The sequence below is a fragment of the Athene noctua genome, chromosome 12 (genome assembly GCF_965140245.1).
Source record: "Athene noctua chromosome 12, bAthNoc1.hap1.1, whole genome shotgun sequence".
Lineage (NCBI taxonomy): Eukaryota > Metazoa > Chordata > Aves > Strigiformes > Strigidae > Athene > Athene noctua.
The window spans coordinates 12803207-12819335 of NC_134048.1; the positions used below are offsets into that span (position 1 = coordinate 12803207).

At 51.2% G+C, this 16129-nt stretch overlaps 1 protein-coding gene across 2 annotated transcripts in view; it reads left to right on the forward strand.

Annotated features, from left to right (window-relative positions):
• The window catches only part of STK10 (serine/threonine kinase 10), a 52009-nt gene that overhangs the window by 25363 nt on the left and 10517 nt on the right, over positions 1 to 16129 (forward strand). The window contains exons 1-8 of one of the 2 annotated variants that reach the window (XM_074916164.1): positions 3024 to 3080; positions 5375 to 5423; positions 7702 to 7851; positions 9269 to 9341; positions 10036 to 10230; positions 11249 to 11330; positions 12366 to 12500; positions 13284 to 13826. In XM_074916164.1, the coding sequence (XP_074772265.1) occupies positions 3027 to 3080; positions 5375 to 5423; positions 7702 to 7851; positions 9269 to 9341; positions 10036 to 10230; positions 11249 to 11330; positions 12366 to 12500; positions 13284 to 13826 (1281 nt within the window). In that variant the 5' untranslated portion in view covers positions 3024 to 3026. Of the gene's footprint in view, positions 1 to 3023; positions 3081 to 5374; positions 5424 to 7701; positions 7852 to 9268; positions 9342 to 10035; positions 10231 to 11248; positions 11331 to 12365; positions 12501 to 13283; positions 13827 to 16129 lie in introns of those variants that run through there. The other variant, XM_074916163.1, reaches the window with a different exon arrangement.

The window sequence follows — 16129 nt, forward strand, 5'->3', positions numbered from 1 at the left end:
GAACAGTTCATGGGCCTCTGCCCTCTGACATGCCAATCGGATGAGTAAGAGCTGGGCTGAGGGTGTGTCCTCTCCTCTTATTTGGGCTTCAGTTACAAACCTCAGTTCAGGGACATCAGCTGTTCCACCCGTGGTGACTGTGCAGTGTTTGGTTAAAATACCTTTCAAGATAAGCTTTTTTTTTTTTTTTTAATGTAGAAAGTTCTAGGAGTTCAAACACACCCAAGAGACAGGACCAACCCTGCCCAGGGTGGGAGGAATTAGGAGGTTCTCAGTCCTACCAGGGAGGACCCCGGTGCCTGAACAGGAGATGCTGCTCCTGGTTTGTTGACCCAGAAACTGCACTGGGCTCTCATCTGTCCTAGATGTGTGTTATGGGTTGGTGTCTCTCTGGTGTCTGGTGTGAGGTGCCAGGGGATTTCACAATGTCCAATCTGCTGCAAAGTCATGTAATAATTTTTCATGATGTATGGTGCCTCCTTGCTCAGGTACAACTTAAAGACCTGTGTCTTTAAGAGCACTTAATTTAATCCAGAGCTGTTTCATACATATGTATGTATATTTATTGTCCTGGGCAACCCCAGGCTCACTGGACCCTGCTTCCTCCCCTCCCAGGCAGTCACTTACTCCCTGAGCAGCCCAGAAAGGAACCCCAGCCCGCTCTGCGTGTCCTGCTCCCACTTGGGCTACACAATGCTTCCAGGTCCTGCAGTGCCTAAAGGCAGGATTAGGGTGACGCATGGGAAGAATCAAGGTCACCAGCAAAGCCCTTAAACTTGAGTGGACTTTTGCTTTCAAATTGCAGTTTAAATTTTATTTTGCTCATGTAAAAGTTTCTTGCAAGGGAAGGATTATGTGGCTTCTACATGCAGACCTCTTCATTTATGCTGTTTCACTAAAGGTATAGGTGAAAAGGGCCCTTTTTTTTTTTCTTGAAATAGCAGTGCTCAAACTGTAGTACGAAAGTTTTGAGAGGTAGCAAGAGTGGGTTCCTTTCTCTGTCTGTAAACCAGCTGCCCAAATCTGTTCCTGTGCGTGCAGCTCGTGTGTCCCTGTCGAGCTGTGAATGAGCCCAGCGCGGTGGCTGGGTTTCTTGGCTGTGGTGTCGGAGCTGAGACCGCGAGGCTCTGGCTGTGCTGTAAGGCAGCCGTCAGTCTGTCGTGTCGCTCAGATAGCTCGGTGGTGGGAGCGAGCAGTGAAATTTGCGTGTGCCCGAGAGGTGTAGCTGCAACTGCCTGTGGACTGAAAACTAAAATGCCCATACTGTGTAACCCTTGGGTTTTATAACAGCTTTGAGGTGGCAGCAGGAGGGAGAGAGCTGCTCTTGCTGCTGCGTGTCCTGCTGGCAGCCCAGCGCCGCGGAGGGGCTGAGCAGCCTTCAGCGAGGAAGTCCCTGGATTTCTTGTGCAGAGGAAATCATTATAAACAGGATGTTTGCTCCAGCCTTGTTCTAGGCTGGACGTTCAGACCCCCATCGCCCGGACCCCAAGCGGAAGGAGGAGGAGGAGGTCTGGGCGCTCCCCTCCACTCTAGTGTGAAGGAGCTGCTTTTGGGACGTCAGCATTGGGGCAGACCCCCCCCCACGGGCCTTGTATCTCTGGTTCAAAAGACCACGGGAGCTTTTTTGGGCCCAGGTGCATGAAATCTCTGTTTTGGGGTGCTGCTGTGCCTCTGCAGTGAGCCCTGTGCTCGTTCCTAGGTCTTGCAGGTGGCAGGGGGGTTACTGGGGGCAGTTGAGCACAGTGCAGGCAGCAGCCCAGTGTTGAGAAGCAAAGTGCAGCACTGAGATTGCCACTGTCATTAGAGCCATTACTGCTCCAGCTGTGGCTTGGGGACATCTCAGTAAAGGAGTATTCAGCCCATATGTGAAAGCACATGGAAACAGTCCTAAGCAAGGAGTTAAACTCTTTGCAGACCTTGGGTAAATCACCAGCCTCCTGGCTGCACAGATGCACAGACTCTTGTTAACAGCTCTCTTCTAGGATACTCCCAGCTCGTTCCTCATCGCAGCCAAAGCGGCAAGCTGCCCGCCCCAGGGTGTCAGCAACCACCGTCCCGTCCCCCTCCCTGCTGCGGGGCTGGGGAGGGTGCCTGCTCAGCCTCTGCTCTCCCCGAGCTCCCTGCAGCCCCCAGTTTGCACACAGAGACTGCTGTGTGCTGCTGCCATCGGGCCTGTCTTCCTACCTGCCTCAATGGTAAAGTGTTTCTCAGGCTGGCCCTGCTCCTGGAAGGAAGTGTCCTGGTGTATGAGCTATGGGATTGCCAGTTCCATTTGTTTAAGTCAGATTTTCTGGGCTGAAACGAGCCCATTAGATTTTTGGATGTTCAGACAAGCTGACCACACCCCTAATTATTCTTTGGCATCTCTGCCCTTGTTGAAAATGCATATTTTTTAGTTATCTATATTTCCCATATTCCCAGTTGGCTGGCTCACAGCCTGCTGTGCCTGCATAAACATACACAGTAATGCTGGTTCAGATGGACTGATTTCCTTAATTTTCTCATTGCTAGATGTGAACCCAAACGAAACTTTAAGAGATGAAATGTATCCCATGCAGATCCAGAGTAAGGTGTGTTGTCTTGGGCCCTTCCCCATTTACAAGCTCAGTGTGTCTGACACTTCAGCTGTGCCAGCTGTGCCCCTGGTAGGAAGCATCAGCGCAGCATCTGCCCAAGGGGGGCCACGCTGGGCTCCTGGGGGCTCTGCTGACCAGTGTGGCTGTGGCTGTCACCCAGCTGGCTGCCCTCCATGTGTCTTGCCACTCAAAATCACATTGTTCAATCTGGAGGCTGTGTAGGAGGGGCTGTTGGAGATTCCAGGGGACTTCATTTAGTTGGGACAACAAAGAGGCAGAAACTGTAAATCTGCTTGCTGAGCATTAGCAATGAAAGCACCTGAGTCACCTGGATGGCAAAGGCCATGTCAGCAGCTGCTTGGGATGGGTTGTTTGAAGTTTTGGGACTGTTTGAATTCAAGAGCTGAGTCTGGTAGCACAGACAAGCTTCTCATCAGGCTTTCTCTGCTGATGAAATGTAAGGGAGGCTATTGCGTGAACCTGGAGACCACCCTCTTTGGTCAGGTGAGTTCCCGAGGTGCATGGATCGGCAGGAGCAGGAAAGGATTGCTCATGTGAGATGAATGAAACCTTGGACTGTGATTCAGTGATGAGACAGGATCATTTGTAGGGGCAGGTTTTCTGCCAGCCAGAGCAGCGCAAAGCTGCGATACTCCGCCTTGCGTGGGATCAGGTCTGCACTGTCTGTCTGCAGCCACTGCAAACGCTGTGCCGCGGGCTCGGGTAATGCAGCCAGCAGTGGCTCACTCTTGGCTGGTCTGGGCTAGCAGCAGGTTGGATGGTTGGGCAGAGGGGAGGTCCCATGGGCAGGATCACGGTATCAGTGTGTGGAGGTACTGTCACCAGGCTGGCTGTGCCAGCAGAGCCCTGCACGTCCCCTTGGCCTCCCAGAGTGAGGGAAGGCTCTTGCCCTTCCAGCTGCCAAGTTTGCATTGGTGTTGGGCTTGTTTGGGACTTGCTTCTGGTATTTCGGGCTCTGAGGAGCCCAGGAAGAGTAGGTGTCCACTGGTGGTGTTTGTCTGCTCTGATGAACATGATGAGGAGCACTATAAAAATAATTGGTTGAAATGAGCCTCCTAGAGCTGTGCTGGGGTGATGATGGGGCACAGTGGTCCAATGGGGATCTCTGTGTTGGGGGAGACCATGGCAGGAGGCAGTTCTTGCCTTTCCATTTGCTAATGAAGCTGCTGATGCTCTGATTCAAACTATAAACGAGCAATAAAAGCAGTTTGACGTGCATTTGCGCAAAGGCTTTGCTGGCCCACTGGCTTCCTCCCTGCCAGGCTTCTGCTCAACTCTTTAGTCAGTGCCGATTTGTTCTCCTGGTTTGCAAATGGTTCAAATGTCTTCCGAATTACTTCTCTCCCTCTGCCTGCTTCAAATGCTTCCCCAGCCATGGCCTCTGTTTATGCTTCTCTGCCTCCTCCAATGGTGCCTGTGTCATGCTGCCCAACCTGCCTGGGTTTCTTTTCTCAGCATTGTCTCTCCCCTGACTCTTGGACCTGGGCCGATTCTCGCAGAGCAGTTCAAGGTTTGCTGCATCCCAGCACCTGATCCTGCTCCCCCTTCTCCTCCAAAACAAAGCAGTTTGTCTTCCGCCACAGTGCAGGTCGATAGTGTTTCCCTTGTCCATGTGTAGGAACTGCAGGACAAAAGGGTGGGATGTGTCTCGCCTGGAGCTAAAGCATTAGACCATGGGAAAGAGGGAGCTTGAACTTTCTCCTCTCGTCTCCCAGTCCAGTGCTTAGAGCTGCTTTGAATAACATGACCTCCACTTGAAGGGCTTAGAGCGCTGCACTGGTAAACACCGCCTTTGGCTTGTTCAGTTGTCCTCAAAATAAACTCTGGCATTTCACCTCTCCGGTTTGTTGCCCTGTGTCGCCTTGACAGGGAGAAGAGCTGGTCGGGGAGGTGAAGCATCTCTTCTCCCTCCTAACCCCTGACTACTTGAAATTTTAATCTGTTTGTCTGAGCAGTCTCATCTGCCCCGAAGGGGAGTGGGGAGCAGGGGACTGGCACTGAGCCCCACCCCGGAAAGTCTCTGGCTGAGTTTGTGCAGAGGTGAGGGGGAAGAGGACCTGCATCCCTGAGGTGCTGGGGAAGGGCCCACCCAGTGGGGAGACATCAGGAGCCAGGCAGGCAGGTGGGGGGAGTGTCAGGACTCTGTGCGTGTCCTTGGGAGAGAAACAGCATCAATCTGTTAAATGTACTCGACCTCTTTATTGACTGTATTGACTCCTTTCAAATTGCTCAAAATCAAGAGAGCAATGGGGGAAAAAGAAAAAGTAAAAAAAATTAAAGACCCAAGAGCCTTCCCCATCTCTGATTTGACAAAGAAAATGCTGCCTGATTTCTCCCGGCCACGTCAGCTCCCAGCTATGACAGCTATCTCATCCTGTTGGCAAGGATGCTCTCTGGAGCAGCCCTCGCTCCAAATGCAATGGGAAGAGATGTAAACAGAGGGGAAGCCGGAGCTGAAACTGGCTGCTCAGGGTGGGCGTCCAGGTAAGGGGCCAGGCACGATGGCTGGGGGTGTCACAGCCACAGGGATGGTCCCTCTGAGATGCTGCTGTGGGCAGTGTGTGGGGTCTGCCCCCAGGGCTTGGGTTTGAGCTAGGGGTGCCTGGGGGATGTGTCCTGGGGAGCACTGAAGCCTCTGCATCCCGTGTGGGGCAAAGGGGCAGTTTTGCCATGCAGGGAAGCAAACCCCAAGGCTTTTGTCTCCTCTTCTCTAGCTGGTGGGCTTTGCTCAGTGAAATGTGGACCTGACTTTAATTCCTCTCTCTTTGTTTCCCCAGATCATGATTGAGTTCTGTCCAGGCGGGGCGGTGGATGCCACCATGCTAGGTGAGTGCGGCGTGTGGTACTGGGCTCTTCTCCGTGCTTGGGGAAGGCGTTTCCAGCCTTCTGGCACGCTTTCAGGGGCAACCTTCGGACAGACGTGGGTGCCCCAGCTTCTCCAGCTACTGCTTCTCTCCCATGAGTTTGCCTATTTTCATACCTGAAGCAGAAGGTGTGGCAGCTCTGGGGCATTTCTTGAGCTACTTTGATGTCCTTTGTGATTTACATGCTACTGGGATCAGCAGATGGGGAGAAGGGAGAGTCTGGCCGGAGGGGAAGGATGGCTTTAAATATCTATCTGCCGGAGACACTGGGTGCTCGGGATCCAATTCCCACAGCTTCCCAAGAAGGGCAGTGGGGCGGAGATGTTTAATCTGGGTGCCTGTTATGATGAATCTCCCATGATCTTCTTGCTGACTTCTCCATATGGTATCGGTCATCTGGTGAAGCAGCAGAGCGTCCGAATAAACTGCAGTTTGCAGTAATTCCAGGAATCTTACCATTTTTTAACTCCTCCCTTCCACATAGATCCGCTGGGACAGGGAGTGTGTGGGTGTTCCCCAAAACAGCCCTGACTGGTGCCACAGCCCCTCTGTGCCAGGGCTGTACGGACCCCAAGGGGGTGACATCCCCTCTGCGTGGCTCTGCCTGTCCTCTTGCCTGGAGCCCCTGGGACAGAGCCAAGTCTCTACAGGATATACTCCCTTTCAGCTCCAATATTTCCAAAGGCCTGCCTTTCTGTTTATTTCCAGGAAAAGTATGGATACAAATTTGTCATCTTTGATTCAGCCCCTAAAACTTGTGCAGCCTCTTGCATGCAGTGATTTGGACCTGCTTTAAAATACCTTTTCTGAAGTGCTGGAGGAAATGATGCCTTCCTCCTGGAAAACCTCAACAGGGTTGCCTTGTCTCTTGGGACATGAAAAATCTCCCTGAGCGTTTGTGGGGCTGTGTCCATGGCAGTCAGTCTCTGGACGACCTGGGAAGGGGGAACATGGAAAACCATGAGCAAGTGGCCTGACTTTAGTGCCAGCACCCCCAAATGAGGGGCAGGAGAACCTGCAAGTCAGAGCTCAGGAATGCTCCTGGCATTGGTAAATTCAGAGCTGCCGAATGCTGATTTTTCCATCCCCCCATCCCTGCCAGCAACTGGCATCTGCCTTTGAAATCTTTTGTACAAAACCTGTGGCCTGCTACACCACACTTTTGCCACATTCTACAGGAAGACTCAAAGTCATCAGCTTCCTCCAGAGCAAGGGAGATCTTGGTGAGGAAGAGAAGGAACCCAGCATCCCTCAGCCTGTGGTTAAGATTGTAATGAGCATCTGTCCCAGTTGCTGGGGTCCATCTGTCAGCCCCCATCCTGACGAGGCAGTTTGGGCAGTTGGAGTTATCTAAGGCTTGATCTGCTCTGCTGCATGCTCACCTGTGTTAGAGGAGGGATCTGCACTGCGAAGGGCTTGCAAAAGGAGGGAGGGAAGCTCAGGGGATGCTAACCATCTGGAAGTTTGATGGTTTGTAGAGCTGGCACCTTGCAAAGCAATCTTGGATGATAAAGATGGCCAGGCAGAGCTCAGCGGGAGGTCACGCCAGTGGTTGCATGTCCCCGCAAGCTTCAGAAATAGGGACAGACAGGGTATGAACTGCTGTGCTGGTACGTGGTGCTACCTGAAAAACCAGCTCAGAGCAGGGGGTAGGGATAACGCTGGTGAGCATTTTATTGCTTGTTGCTTTGGGCAGTGGCGTGTCCCTCATGATGTACATGGAGTTATGCTGCATCTCTGGCAGGGGTAGCTCCCTGGGGGATGAGAGCGTGGCTGCATATGGAGCTGCTGATGTTCACACCTGTGTTTGACCCTGCTGCCACCTGCAGCCAAGTTCAGCTCACTCCTCTCTGCAGCATTGTCCCCACTCTGGGTGAGATCCAGCTTGTCTTTGGGGACCCATTTCCCAGATCGACGGGGAACCTGCAGTGCAGCTCCCTGTTGCAGGCATGCCTGGCTCCTCCTCCTCATCCCACTCATCATCCCTTGCCAGATGCCTCAGCCATGTATCCCTGGGAGGGAGCTATAAACCAGCAGCTCCAAGCAGGCAGGCATTGCACTATGAGTGCTGGGTTAGGGAATAAATTACCTTAACAAGCTGATTTGCATTGATGTCCCGCTGCTTTCACCCATGGACAGTGGTTTTAAACGGTCTGCTGGGTAGTCTGTGCCTTCCTGCTGCTCAGGTGGAGCATTGCTCGAATCCTTGCCCTTTTTAATAGCACTTTCTCTCCCTGCAGAGCTGGACCGGGGCTTGACCGAACCTCAGATTCAAGTGATTTGCCGCCAGATGTTGGAAGCCCTTCACTACCTCCACAGCAAAAAGATCATCCACCGTGACCTGAAGGCAGGCAATGTGCTCCTCACCCAGGATGGGGACATCAAACTCGGTGAGCCGCCTGGCACAGGAGCAGGGCAGGTGCTTGCTCGGCCAAGCTCGAGCTCGTTGGGAGGGCGGCTGTGGGTGATGGTGCTGCTTGGAGCCATTTCACACTACACTAATGACAGCCATGTGCTGCTGGGAGCTGGATTGTAGTGTTCAGTTATGCCTGAGCGTGGTGGGGATTGAGGGATGCTCTTTGCCTTCTGCCCTGCCTGTGGGACATGAGCTGCTTGTCTGCTGGCTGATGAGCTCAGGCAGGAGAAGGTGGGGGAAAACTTTGTATTGTCTTACAGGAGGCCAAATCTACTATCAAGCTGTGTGCTGTGCTTAGCCCCCAGCCAGGCACCAAGACTCCCTGAGCCACAGTTGTGCTTAGGCCCTTGATGGACTTTCCTTTTGTGATTTTGTTTAATCCTTCTTTGAACTTGATTTTTATGCTTTTTGGCCGCTAAGCATCCTGTGCAGGGTGCCAGTTGGCAGGGCTGGAGCTGGAAGAATTTGTCTTATCTCCGGAGCAAGTCTGGTGGTGACAGGGAGAGTTTTGCCAAAGGGTTGCTTTGCCAACTTGCTGGCTTGAGTTAAATTGGCATCCAGCTACCTGTTGGGGGATGAGAAGGTAGTTTTGTCTGTAAGGACAGGTCAGAAAGGTGCAGATCTACTTCTGGGCTCTAATGAGGGTTGCTGGCAGCTGTGAGGTGTTCTTGGGATGTGTCTGTGGGTGCTGATGGAGACCACCCAGCCTGGGAATATAGAAACCTTCCTGTGACCATGGGTTGTGCTCCAGTGTAAAAAACTCAGCTAGCTTGGGCCAAGGGACACCCTGAGCTTAGGGTGTAGATGGATAACAGCTCCCACAGAGGTCATCAGGGCCATCTTGGAGAGCAAACTGACCTGAATTGGGCTTGGTAACCTGTGTGGGTTTTACCAGTTTGATCTGAGTTGGGTTGTCTTCAGCAGCTGTCTATAGAAGGGACAAAATCAGAGAAAGGCATCACGCGGTGGCTATTGTGCATGGGGCTGAAGGGAAGGGAAGAGAATGAATGTAACAGCACTTTGTTTTTTTCTGGTGTAAAATGAGACTTTTTGCTATGAAATAGCAGTCCTGAAAGTAATCTGCTACGGAGCTGCTTTTGTTTGTCTGTGGAAAAGATCTCGACTTCCCTCTAGATGTATAGGGTTTGGGTTACAGTAAAAGTGGCTTGTTATGCCCCTGTCTCATAGTACATAGGAGGGGAAGGTCCCTGGTGGTTATGTACCCAAAAGCAAATTTAATTTCTGATGCTCAGTTTAGAGGAAACAGCACATTGTATCATGTTCTTGCCTTAAATGTGTGTTTGCTTTTAAATCTGCATTTCAGCCAAGTGTGCTAATTCAGAAGGGTCTTTCAGTTTTCCTATGGCATCTAATGTTACTGCTCTTTGCAGCTGACTTTGGAGTGTCTGCCAAGAACATGAAAACCTTGCAGAAGCGAGACTCCTTCATTGGGACCCCTTACTGGTGAGTGACCTGCCTGCTAAGAAATCCTGTGTTCATGAGGAACTTCACTCTTCTGAAAATCAGCCTTGCTCAGAAATGGGGAGCTGATGGCCTTTGGGGTGTGTTGGTCCATGGTGCCTTACTGAGCACGGGTGGGAGGATTTTTAACAAGGAGTCCTGGACAGTGTCCACATGTGCAAGGGTTTACCTTGCCTGAAGAGAGCTGTGAGCAGCCTTGGTGGTGCGGGAGTATTGCTGGGTGTCATGGTGCCCTGTGCCAGCTGAGGGGCACACGTGTGCTCGCGTGTGTGTGCTCCTGGCTCCCCCCAATGCAGGGGGTGGAGTCGGCTTTGAAGCGACTCCAAGCACATGGGAACGACTCCTTGCTCCAGAAATGCAATCTCTAAATCACCCGACTTGCTGAAGGAACGGAATTGGCGAGGATTAATTTATTGTCTGAAGCAACATCTGTGCCAGATGTCAATGGCCTGGGGGTTTCCACAGGCTTCCTGGGCTGTCTCTGATGGGCTGTGGAAGAGGGAGGGGGTTGGACCCCTTAAAAAAGATGCTGCTTCTTCTGAAACCCAGAGATAGAAGGAAAGGCTGGGTTTTTTTATGCAATGCTGTGGATTATTTAATTGCTGCTGCAAGGCTCACATTGTGTGGCATTGGGGTCATCCCTCCCCATCCCTGCTCCTTGCTTTGCCCCTTGCAGGATGGCCCCAGAGGTGGTGATGTGCGAGACCATGAAGGACACTCCGTACGACTACAAGGCGGACATCTGGTCCCTGGGAATCACGCTGATTGAAATGGCTCAGATTGAGCCGCCCCATCACGAGCTCAACCCCATGAGAGTTCTGCTGAAGATTGCCAAGTCTGACCCCCCAACGCTCAGCTGCCCTTCCAAATGGTGAGGGGTTCTGGCCAGCAGAGTACGCATTTCCCAACTTACACAGTATTTCAAGAGAGAAAAAATAGTCTTTTCTAGAGTTATTGTTTAATTTGAGAGCCCGGTGTAGGATTCTACCTGTATTCTAGGTCCAGCTATGTGCTAGGGGCCCTGAAAGCACTACTGTCTGAAGGCAGGGAGCTGCTGCCCACCCACAGCCCTGCTAAAGCAAGGGTGATCCCTTGGTGGTTTTCAGAATGTCCCTGTTTTGTATGAAGGGCAGATTTTCCTCTAAACCTGGAGATGGTCAAGAGCTCCAGGATTTCTTTCCTGGAATTTGGAAAGCCTCTTTTACATTTAAAAATATGCAACCAGTGAATTCTTATTTTTTGATTTTTTTTTTTAATCATGATAAAACCCACTGCATGGTAGCCAGCAGCAAAATACTGGGAGAGCATTGGAGTTATAAGCGTTGTGACTCTGTTACAGCAGTTCAGGTAGCAGGCCCACCATTAAAACACAGCAGGCAGGGTGGGAGCTCTTCCTCTGGAGCAGCTCAGGAGCCAGGACTGGATCAGGGACATGTTCTGTATTTCAGAGCTGCTCTTTGCAGGCTGAGGGTGCCCTCCTATGGGGTTCCTGATCCTTCACAGCCGTCCTTTCACATTGTGGCTGTGGGGATGGATCCGAAGCATCCTTATCCACAAGCAGCTCCACCTGTGGGCTCCATTTTGGAGGATAAGTGCTCGTGTCCTCTCTTATCTCTCCACCTTGGCCCTGGGGCACAGTGGCTGGTGCTCAGTCCCGCCATCTGTTGCCATCACAGGTAAGGCAAAATCTAGTCCTTCACTTGGCCATGTTGCTCATTCTCTTTGAAATAATCGGAATAACTGAGCACAGGGTTTCCCATGCTGGGAGTGAGAGCGTGATTATGGCCAGTTGCACACTGGGACACAACCTGCAAAGGGATCAGGCAGACCCCTGTGGCATTCGAGGCTTTTCCCTCTTCTGAGCTTCTTGCCAACAACTGTGTTTTAAGGTCCCTGGAGTTCAGAGACTTCCTGAAGACAGCGTTGGACAAGAACCCAGAGACCCGACCCAGTGCTGCCCAGCTTCTGGAGGTAGGGACCAGCACTGGCCCCTGGGCTGGGTCTGCGAGTGTCTGAACCACCCATGTCTGTACAGCCTGATTCTCCTTAAGGAGGGTTTAAAAAAAAAAAAAAAAAGTGTTGATGGGCTCTAGATTGGCTTCAGATTATTTTTGTCTTGTTTAGAAAGTTCATAGTACTTCTCAGCCACTAAAATACTCCAGAAAGGAACATCCATGCTTTTCCCTTTGGAGCAAACTGCAGAGCCCCTGTGCACACCAGCTGGAATAGAAATGGCTCCCGCTGCCTAAAAAAGGCCTCTGTGGTGCAGCCAGTTTGGATTATACCTGGTTATCCCAGATTTAAATTAAACTCACTTCCTTTCCTCCTGTCCCCTTTAAAAATATTAGCAAAAACCTGGAAGATGCTTCTCCCCGCTGGCTGTAGACGCTCTGGCTTCGCAGTGCTGCACACTGGCTGCACGCTTCCCGTCCTGCGAACCCGAGGGACTCCACAGCCTATTGCTGAAGCCCAACACAAACACCCTGCTGTGTGCACTGAGCGATTCAAGCCTGATTTCAATTAAACTTTTCTTCCATGCTCTGTTTGCACTCAGGGATCCTGCAGACCGGCTCTTGCCCTGCTCCTGGTGGCACTCTGTGAGCTCGGACCTGCACCCTGGAGCTCAGCCTGCCTGCAGGGAGGGGGAACGTCTCTTCTGCAGTGAGAGCCCCTTGTTTAAATGCAGCTGGTGCTTTTGTTTAGGGGATGTTGACATAAAGCAGCTTTGCAGAGCACCACACTTGGAGCATCTGTGCAGAGCTGGTGCTTAACCTCGGCATCGTGTTCTCTCTTGTTCTTCCTCATACGTTCGGCGCGTATCTGTAAATTCATCTGGGAGGTTAAGCCTGGTGACACTGGCAAGAACTGTGTCCTTGGGTCTCTGCAGTTGTTTTAAAGCAAGAAGTGGTTCTTGCCACCACCATCTCCAGGTACTCACTTGGCCACAAGCTCATGAGGTTCATTTTTTGGCCGCCTCACATGTGTGTATTGTGCTTGGCTTTTCAGCATCCCTTTGTCAGCAAAGTGACCAGCAACCGGGCCCTCCGTGAGCTGGTGGCTGAGGCCAAGGCTGAGGTGATGGAAGAGATTGAGGACAGTCGGGATGAAGTAGAAGATGACGACTCATCAGAATCTGCCTCGGTGAGTGCTCCTGGCCCCGTACTGGCAAGTTTGCCAGTGCATCTGTGGTGGGGGGAAAGAGCCCGGCTCCAAAAGGCTGATTTACAGCTATTCTGGGCCCCATCAGGTGGAGGAGGAAGCAGTTGCTTGGCCAGAGAGGGGCTGTTGGTGGCTGCCAAGGGCATGGAGAAACAATGATGCTGGTGGGTGGCCCAGCTGCCTGCTTGCAGGAGGGGCTTGCAAAAAGTGTTTAAAAAAATTAAGAAAAAAAAAATAAATTGAAAAGTAGGCCCTGGTGCAGGCTGGAGAAGATAGAATGGAAGCAGTGCCAGCAGCACGGGGTGCAGCAGTGAGGCACCACCAGCCCTAGGAGGGAGGTGGGCAAATCTGCCCCTGAGCTGGTCTCTTTGAAGGGGACATATCAAGGCTGCCTGAGCAGCTTTGCTGGAGCACATGCCTCGACCTCCCTCATCTGTGGGAAAGGATGGTGATTAATCTGTGGTGGAGTTAGCCATTTGAAAATGTGTTTGATACGTAATCTCCTACTCTGCCTCTTAAGAATTTGCAGGTTCTGGAGTTTCCCCTCTGTGCTGTTTCCTTCCAGCCAATGTCCATAGTCCTTGGGATCACAAACCTGGAGAAAGATAGAAGTATCCCAGGGCTGATGTCCTAAAGGGGAAGATTTCCTCCCATTAACTCTTCACCTGTGGGTGACTTTGCTGTGAAGCATGAAGACTTGCACACCTGCAGTTGTGTTAAAGTGATGGTACAAAACTCAACACTTTCCCTTTGCTGTCTTTCCAGCCCCCTGGAAAACATAAGCGGGACCCCTCTGAAGCAAGTCAGCTGAGTTTTGATGGGGAGAAGCCTCCAGACTCTTCCTTGGCCAAGGCAGTGAACGGGCCTGTGGGGACTGGCAAAGAGACCACAGATGGACAGAGTGATAAAGTCTCAGATGACGGGTTAAGCAGTGACAATGACAAACTGGAGACCAACCACTCCACAAAAACCCTCGCTGGCTCTGCCGCCTTGGCCACCCAGGGCAAGCCAGACATCATCTCACAGCCTGGACAGCTGGGCAACTCAACAGAGAGGGACAAGCAGCCCAGGCCGGGCAGCAAGGAGCAGAAGAGCATTGGGGAGCGGCCAGAGAGCAGCCACCTGGAGAACTTCATGGAGGAGAAGCTTGCCAATGGAAGCTTGGATCCCCTGGCTCCATTCCCTGGCAGCCGGTCCAAAGGGGATTCGGATTCTGGCAGCACTTCAGCCTCCGAAAGCATGGACCTCACTATCTCCCTGTCTGCTGACCTGTCCCTCAACAGAGAGAGTGGGTCCATCTCCCTGAAGGTGAGAGTGGGGGGCAGAGGGTGTGGAGAAGGAAAGGCAGCAAACCTCTGTTAAAAAGTGCTGGGGTGGTTTTTTCCTTTTTAGCCAAGTTCCTGAAATTCAAATCCTTTTCTTGAGAGGCCATGCACATGCACACTTTGGCCATAGCCCCTTAAACTCCTTCCTGAGAAAGCACCATGACTACAGGAGGAGAAAGTGAGTTGCCCCTAGTCTGCCCTGTGCCTGAAGGTGGGGAGCAGGTAAAGTAGGAGAGGACAGAGGCTGGATTGGAGACAGAGGGTCTGGGAATCTTGCTTTAGCATGAGGCTAAAGACCACCTGGGTACCACCCCAGTGCTATTTGGTGAGACACCTGGAAAGGCTGGCTCTGATGCTTGCAGTGTGAGTGTCTGGCTTTGGAGCTCTGCAAATAAACACAGGGCCAGCAAGAAGGGAGGAAGCCCATCTCTAGGCAAAGTCTTTGGTGGTTTGTGTTCCCTGTCGATGGGATGCCTGTCCCAGCTGGGCTCAGGGTAGCACGGCACATACTGCTGAGTTAAGCTGTGCCATGGGCACGTGGTATGTCCTCAAGTGAAAGAGAAGCTCTTGGTGGAGCTGCTGTGGGTACATGTGTCTTCTACTGTCCCAGGCACTGAAATCTAAGGGAAGTCTGATGTTTTGTAGCTATTTTGGCTCCCTGAGAAGCATGAAGTAACTGTGCCACTCACCTGACTTGGGCAGTCATACACAGTCAGAGTAAAGACAAGTATGAAACCCAAAATGTGATTTCCTAAACTTTATCTATTGACATTCCTAGAACATCCAGTCCCAGGAGAAATCTTATTTGGGCTTGCGCCTCTCTGTTTTTTCAACCTGCTGTACATCTGGCCTGGTTTGTGTCAGCAGTGACTTACATGAAGACCTCCCAGGCTTCTTGGCTTTTGCTGAAGCTTTTTGGAGGCCTGGAATGCTTGTGAGCCAGAACCAGCCAGGTCAGCATGGCTTAGAGGAAGAGGCAAAATAACTGGAATGATATTTGCTGAGTTTCAGAAGAAGAAATGTGTTTGACTAGAGGGGGCAGAGTGATGTGTTGCACAAGATCTTTATCCAGTTGCCTGCATGAGTGATAGTTTCCCGGCACAGAAACGTGCCGGAAAACCATTCTCAGAAAAACTTCCCTCCCCTCCTGTCTCCTGCTGTGAGAATGAGAGCCAGCATCCCCCACAAGAGCCTGCAATCAATGTGGATCCCTAATAAAGGAAGTGTGATGCTCTTGCATAGCAATTTACCCCTCCTCACTGCTTTTCCCATGACACCTGGTCTCCTTGAGGCCAGCCAAAGATTAATATAATGCCACATGTGTAACTGCTTTCCCCTGTTGGTTCCCCTAGAAGGGGAAAGGAAAGGATTTTTTTGGGTTTTACAGGGAGTAAGTCTCGGAGATGATCATGTTAGATCGTGGTTTGAATTGTCCCAGCGAGAGTTAATGCTCAGAACAAACTAAATGGCATCTTTCCAAGCAAGGCATTCAAGCAGAGCTGTTCTTCAGGAGTGATGCTGCTGGATGGCCCTCGGAAAGATGCTCTGCTGAAGCCTCTGCTTCACACAGTGAGCTGTGAGTGTGTGGTGGGGTACCAGGCCGTGCTGCTCCCTTCTCAGCCAGGATCCTTGCCCAGCCTTAGCTCCATGGGGTTAAACTCCCCTGCTCTGCCCTTGCTTATGTTCTGGTGCTGCTCAATTTCATGCACAGGGTGCCAGGCAGGTTGCAGCAAGAGAAGAGGCAGCAAAGAGTTAAACTATTTCTGGTTGTAAACATTAACTATTACATGCTTTTTATTGCAGGCTTAACTGCAAACTTAAGGTGACTCTTTCGTTACCAGACTCTTTTTCCAGTTACTTATAGTTTATTAAAAAAAAAAAAAAAAAGTTTGACAAAAGGTATTCAGGTCACTTTTCTTTTTTAAAAAAGATTAGGAATAAGAAATTTACAGGTGAGTTTGGGAGGCTGCAGCTGGTAGAGAAAACAGTCAGAAATAGGCAGAAGGAGATGAATAGAGTTTTGAAAGGTAAACCAAACTTTCTCTGGAGGGAACTCCTTCTTTTGAGTATCTAACTTGAATTTCTGAAGTCTGGCCTGCACGAGTAGTGGGAGTTCACAGCTTTAGCTGAAACCCTTTGGAGCTGGAGGAGGCACACTGGGATGTGTGCTGTGAAGTGTGCTCAGAGTGGGGACTCAAAATCAGCATCCCCTATGACCACAGTTTCTCAGACTCCTCTCTGGAGAACAATTTACTTTACAGGAATGTTTGAAAATACATTTACTCG